Source organism: Macrosteles quadrilineatus, unplaced genomic scaffold (genome assembly GCF_028750875.1).
Source record: "Macrosteles quadrilineatus isolate MER2022 unplaced genomic scaffold, UCM_ALF_1.0 Scaffold_7__1_contigs__length_78375512, whole genome shotgun sequence".
Lineage (NCBI taxonomy): Eukaryota > Metazoa > Arthropoda > Insecta > Hemiptera > Cicadellidae > Macrosteles > Macrosteles quadrilineatus.
The window spans coordinates 66,083,756-66,091,075 of NW_026542600.1; the positions used below are offsets into that span (position 1 = coordinate 66,083,756).

The 7,320-nt window shown below is 35.9% G+C and overlaps 1 protein-coding gene across 1 annotated transcript; it reads left to right on the top strand.

Annotated features, from left to right (window-relative positions):
* Nucleotides 1-1,925: 1,925 nt before the first annotated feature.
* On the top strand, nucleotides 1,926-5,048 carry LOC128999058 (uncharacterized protein K02A2.6-like). Its single transcript, XM_054425415.1, has one exon. It carries the CDS (start codon nucleotides 1,926-1,928, stop codon nucleotides 5,046-5,048), a length of 3,123 nt encoding a protein of 1,040 aa, XP_054281390.1.
* Nucleotides 5,049-7,320: the final 2,272 nt, after the last annotated feature.

The following is a 7,320-nucleotide window of genomic DNA, read 5'->3' on the forward strand; positions in this document are numbered from 1 at the left end:
CAATATGTTTTTGTTGAATATACAGTAATGGCTAGTTGAACTTAGAAAAATAGCAAATGTCTACCAAGATAGTAAACAATTTAGACTCAATGGAAAAAACCATCTTTACCCCCACACTATAACAACTTATTAAAAGTATAACATAATTCATCCATGCGATGGAATTGCATTAGCTTACAGACATCTGGTTATTTATTTTGTACATATTACTTCATGTCTGCGTTACGGATCCCAGTATTTCCATGTTCGACCAAGACAACTACGGCACTCTTAAAATGACTTTAACGATTTGACGATAGTTTAGGGATGAAAAAGGGAGGGAAATTACTATAAGCCTATTGGATGTGATATGTTTAATTTTTTGCGTGGTGAAGGTTTTTTCAGGGCATATCCTAGAGTGAGTTTCAAACAAACTCTCTTTGGAGTTAAAATCGTTTATGTACTGTAAATATTAACGCCGACTACGTATACTTTTCCAGCAATTCTTCATACTGTGAATCATAGTAACTGAGTTATCTTATTATATTGGGCAGATTGATAAGATTTATTACTAAATGATAGTATTTTATGAATTCAAATATTTCCGCCCCTTAAGCGCCATTGACGTCCATAGTAAAAATTAAAAGACTAAAAGTGGGGGGGGGGGGGGGGGTTGAATCGACACGCAATACATAATGGATTTGACCACTTCTATCAGTCAGAATATTGGTCCAAAATTATTCATATTTCTCACTTTCGTGTTATAGCAATGAAGTACATCCGACTTTTTAAAATGGGCTGGGTGGAACATATTGGACACAGTTAAATTATGTGGTTGGTTAGTTTTATTAGTTAGGCTTACTGTTTAACCTCTATGGTTATTGAATTAATATTTAACCATATGATTTTATTTACTTTTCTTTAATAATATTGTCTTGTATTAGTGTCTTCATTAAAACAGTTTAGTTTCTTTTGATCTTTTAATTTTTAATTAAATAAGAAATAGAACATGGCGCAGTCGAATGAAGAACCCGTATCCCTAAACATTAAGCCTCCTGAAGCCTTTTCCTTCAATCCTCACGACTGGAAGACATGGAAGACTCGTTTTGAGAGGTATTATTCCCTTAGTAATTTAGCTCTACATTCTGGAAAGCATCAGATTGACATGCTTATCTACTGTATGGGGGAAAAGGGAGAGGACATACTTAATTCATTCAGTTTAAATGACAATGACAAATCTAATTTCAAAGCTGTTATACAGAAGTTTGACGATCATTTCCTTCCTAAAAAGAACTTAATTTTTGAACGGGCTAGGTTTCTAAAACTTACACAAGGTTCCATGCCGATTGAGAACTTTATCACAGACCTTCACAATCATGCAAAAAACTGTGATTGGGGTCAAATTGAAGAGGAGATGATTCTGATGGTTTTGATTATTGGTATGCGGGACGAAACACTAAGTGATCGTCTTCAACTTGAACCCGAATTAAAAAAACACAGCTATAAACACTATCCGTAGATCTGAAGAACTATCAAGACAGAAACAAACTCTTAACTTGACTGACATAGCATTAATAAATAAAAATACTCAACATTTAATTAAGACAAACATTATTCCCAATAAATCAAACAATGATCAAAATTTTAAGCGGATTAATGACAATAAAAGCCTGTCCCATGTCGAAAAGAGATGTTTTTGGTGTGGTTCGACAGTTTTACACAAAAGATTCAACTGTCCAGCTAAACAATACAAATGTGGGTTTTGTAAAAAAGTTGGTCATTTTCCAAATGTTTGCAAATCAAACAAAGTCAGTCAAATTGAAAATGATGATACTGACCTTGAAACACCCATTGAAAATGTTTGCTCTCAGTACATAGACCCTCAAACATTCATTGGCATTGTAGGAAAAAACTTGCGTGATGATCCATGGTCTGTAGTGTTAAATATGAATGACAGTGATGATGTTCTTTTCAAAATTGATACAGGAGCAGACGTAACGATTTTGCCTTCCGACATTAAACTGAATAAGAAAATCAGGCTCACTCCCACATCCAAAACATTTAGTGGCGCAAATGGTAAAGCTCTGTCAATTTTAGGAACTGCTACTGTAAAATTATCACATAATCACAAAACATGTTATGAGACTATATATGTTTCTAAGGGCACTTCCCAGCCACTTCTAGGTAAACCTGCAATAACAAGTTTGCAGTTACTTGCTCGAATCAACGAAATACAGCCATCCAGTAATGACTGGTATGACAGACACCCCAAACTGTTTGAAGGCTTAGGTTCCATTGATGTCAAATACAAAGTAGAACTGAAAAATAACGCCAATCCATTTGCAATCAACACGCCTCGTCGGATTCCTCTTCCTCTTTGGGAATCTACTAAAGAAGAGCTTGAAAGAATGGTGTCAATGGGGGTGATCGCTGAGGTACACCATGCCACAGACTGGTGCTCTCCAATGGTTGTTGTGCCAAAGAAGGACTCTAACAAAGTTCGCATTTGTGTAGATCTTACTAAATTAAACAGATGCGTCAAACGAAGATACTATCCTATTCAACCTATCGACATAACACTTGCCCAAATCTCAGAAGCAAAATGCTATTCTAAATTGGATGCTAATAACGGATTCTGGCAGATCACAGTGGACGAAGAATCCCAAGATTTGACAACGTTCCTGACACCGTTTGGACGTTTTAAATTTCTGAAACTACCCTTTGGAATAACATCTGCACCAGAAGTGTTCCAAGAATGCGTGAATCGAACCCTTAAAGGTCAAATGAATGCACTTGCGCATATGGACGACATAATTGTTTGGGGGAAAACTCAACAAGAACATGACTATTTCTTAGAAGAAGTACTTACCAAACTTGAATGTGCTGGCTTCACCCTAAACAAAGACAAATGCTTGTTCTCTCAAACCTCGCTAACCTACTTAGGTCACCATTTATCTGAATCAGGAATCAAAGTCGATGAGACCAAAGTCGAAGCTATACGAAAAATGGCTCCTCCAACAGATATTTTAGGAGTTCAAAGGTTACTTGGTATGGTGAACTTCATTGGCAAATACATACCTAACAAAAGCCGGTTACTAAAACCCATTACCGACCTACTAAGTAGAAAAAACGAATGGTGTTGGGGTTGTGAACAACAAAAAGCATTCGATGAATTGAAAGAATTATTGGCTTCTCCACCTCAACTTGCATTCTATGATAAAAATAAACCGACTATGATTTCTGCTGACTCTTCTACACAAGGCCTGGGTGGAGTACTTTTACAACAACAATCAGATGGGAATTGGAAGCCTATTTCTTATATTTCACGCACTCTGAGCGAAACCGAACGAAACTACTCTAACATTGAACGAGAAGCTCTATCATTAACATGGAGCTGTGACAAGTTTAAAGACTACATTGTGGGCGAGCACATCACGCTAGAAACAGATCACAAACCTTTGGTAAGTATTTTGACTACTAAAGAGATCAATGATATGACTCCCCGTCTTCAAAGACTAAGACTTCGTCTGATGAGATATTCCTACAATGTGACATACACTCCTGGCAAACATTTAGCCACTGCTGATTGTCTCTCAAGAAGTCCTGTAGCAGCTAATGAGAGTTATGATTTAGATGAGGAAGTTGAACTGGCCATCCACACAGTAACAAGAAACATTGCCTATGTAACTGACATGGTTCTTGATAGAATTGCATCGGCACAGCGGGCTAGCTCAGAACTCAGGGTAATTAAATCTTACTGCTCAACTGAATGGCCTGATAAAACTAAGATTCCCGATAATCTTAAGCCATACTTCACAGTTCGGGATGAAATCTCTTTTTGTGACGGACTATTGCTTAGAGGAGAACGTCTCATAATCCCGACAACTCTTAGAAAAGAAATGTTGACAAGAATACATACAGGCCATCTAGGCATAACGAAATGTCGACTTAGAGCCAACAATAGTATGTGGTGGCCAGGAATGTCACTTGACATTGAGAAATTTGTTAATGATTGTCCCAAATGTACTGAACATAGAACACAACATCATGAACCCCTTTTGCCCAGTGAGCTTCCATCTCGTCCTTGGGAAAAGGCAGCGATTGATCTCTTTAAACTTGAAGGAACATGGTTCGTAGTAATCACTGACTGTTTTTCACGTTATTTTGAAATAGCTACATTAAAGAACCTGTCAACTGCTGAAATAATCGAAAAATGCAAATCTGTATTCTGCCGTCACGGTATACCAATTGAGCTACGATCTGATTGTGGTACACAGTTTGCTACCAGATACACTGGTCTTGAAAACTCTGAATTCAAAAAGTTTGCTCAAAGCTATAACTTTAAACTTGTGACGAGCAGTCCAAGCTACCACCAAAGTAACGGTGCAGCTGAAGCTGCAGTCAAAATAGCGAAGAGTGTACTAAAGAAAAACAAAGACGACCCATATTTAGCCCTCCTAACCTACCGCAATACACCTCTATCCACAAGTGGATACAGTCCTGCTCAGCTAATATACAACAGATCACTGCGAGATAACCTGCCTGTTTTACCTAAAAAACTTGAAATCAAACCCGATCTCTCTCAACTAAAGGAAAAAGAAGATACTTACAAAGCATCTTACAAGAGAAACTACGATAGGCGCTACGCTACAAAAGAACTTCCATCGCTGCCTGTAGGTAAAAAAGTATGGATCCAAGACCTAAAAAGAGAGGGTATTATTATCAGCTTAGGACAAGAGCCAAGGTCATACTGGGTTAAGACAGGAAACACTACGTTGAGAAGGAATCGACACCACCTTTTGCCTTACAAAGGTAATACAACCAAACCGAACAATCCTATTCCTTTATCCATCAAAGATACAACGTCAGATCCTCTGCCATTTACTACTGTTACTCAAAACAACTCTTCCCTATCAAATACTGCTGAAAGAACAACTACTACACCATCTAGAATAACTCAAGATAAAAGTAAACCTTTTTCACGATCAACTACTCCCAATCAAGAAGCTGCAATAAAACAATCATCAAGAGGCAGAATTATAAGACCTACGAAACGTTTTCCTGACTAAACTCTGAAAAGAAACTCAAAGGGAAAGATGTTTAACCTCTATGGTTATTGAATTAATATTTAACCATATGATTTTATTTACTTTTCTTTAATAATATTGTCTTGTATTAGTGTCTTCATTAAAACAGTTTAGTTTCTTTTGATCTTTTAATTTTTAATTAAATAAGAAATAGAACACTTACACATATGATTCAATGATTTTATTTGGCCATTCAGCAATCAATCGGCTATGGCGCATTTCAATGCAAAATAATGTTTAATAGTCAATCTTGACTCACAAATGCGATATGAGAAAAAAACACACACCATTGCACATATGAATACATGCTAGATAAATATGATAAGTTAATGGAACAAACAAACGATAACCATGCGAAAACAATAAACACCCCCGCCTCAGCAAACCTGTAGACTAAGCGAGTTTCCATTTGCCTGATTGGATTTTACACTAAAATATCTCATTAAATATATCACATTTATTCCCTATTTAAATAGAACTAGCTTAACGAGTACTTAGGTTTGCTGCGACAGCGTGGGTAAAAAGTGTTTCTAGTAAAATGTTAAATAGTTTAGTATGAAATAAATGCATTTTCCAAATTTGATCAAAATATGTTCATAAACAAGCAAACTACAATTAAGTTTTCTTATTCTTCATAAGAATAACATGGGAATTTTAAATTTAAAATTTTTTGGAATTTTCTCCGTAACTATTAGGCGCATGACAACGCTTCAATATACTAAACTGTTTGTTTTTTGAGCCCTACAAAATGGTTTTGAAATAAATTGCAAAATTTTATGTTTTTAGGGTCAAAAATGGGAAACCAAATTTTTACCCCATAAAACCCTCCATAAACCCCCGTCCCCAGATTATTCCCTATATGGGAAATTCGCTAAAAAGGGAAAACCATGCGAAAATCTGGCGAAATACCACGCAAAAGCAGTTACCTATTAAAACTAGTAGACCAACATAACAAATTCGGATATTTCATAAAAAGGGATGTCTAGCAACCAGTCTTTCAATACTGTATTGAAATAGTCCTTGAAATAGGCTAGTCCCTCACAGTTGCAGATAGATGATTGACAAATCTGTCACCTGAAACAGGGAAGCATTTCATTGCTTTGCTCAAACTTTGTGCATCCGTAAAACATTTAAACAGTTTCTTGTAGCATAGTTACATAATGTGGACGAGTTACTGTATTTGACTGTTAACCAAATCGTTATTTTATTCTAATATTTAACCTTTTCTTGGGTTATAAATAAAAAAACCAAATAAGTTTCAAAAACACGGAAATTATAGATATACTTTGTTTTAAATTGCTATTGTATTACAACTGTTTAAATCTGTTACCCTAAAAATTAATTGATGTTACCTAAAAAAAATATTGCTAAGTTTGAAGTAAAAGTGTAATTCAATAGAGACTGGATTACTAACAATGTCAAAAACCTAAATTTCTCCACTTTTGAACAAAACAACGTATTCAACCACATTGTCGTGTTATGCGTGGTATGCGTCGTGTGCTACCACCCACCCCTAGTTACAGAGAGTGTCCGGCTAGGTAACAGTCGCAACCACCTGTACTGTTAGTTGGGACTGTTTTCTTTCAAGTATGCGCATTTCCCCAGACTATTAAGGAGTACAGGTTCCCATAGCAAATGGGCCGCTCGGAGCAGCACACAAAAACATTGTTGGCCGAGCACGTTTGTGGTCCCTTACTGTACCCAGCATGCATTGCAGCACAGTGGGATACCCGTCATAACTGAAATTGGATTATACAACTTCGAGATTTGAAACATTTTAAACTGTCACTGACATTTGAATACCTAAACAGACAATACCTGTGCATTACGTTTTTGAAAAAAAAAAACTCCTCCCTTACGATTTTTAGTTACAGGAGAGTGCAAGAAATAAATCTTATCCAAAGTCTTATGCATACAGGCTGAATATTGCTAACTACTAGTAATTGATAACATTCACCGATAACAAAACTTGCACAGATAGAAAATTAAAACATTCCGGATTATGTTATTAATTAGTGTTTAGACTGCTTATCAGTTCATAATACAAAAACTATCTTATTGGATTATAACTAATGAAAGGTATGTATACAATGTTTTCTTTGGTATTCACCATAGCCATTATTAGGCCTAATCAATCAAAAGCCAATGATAAAAAAATCTGTTTGGACATTTTGATAACCATAATTCGAAAAAATTCAGTTAAATATTGACAAAGTAGACGTATAAAATATTTTTTAAAGGGCGAAGCTGATGC

What these genes read in the sequence shown, in the direction of transcription:
- LOC128999058 (XM_054425415.1), top strand. Translation starts at nt 1,926, where the DNA reads ATGAATGACAGTGATGATGTTCTTTTCAAAATTGATACAGGAGCAGAC.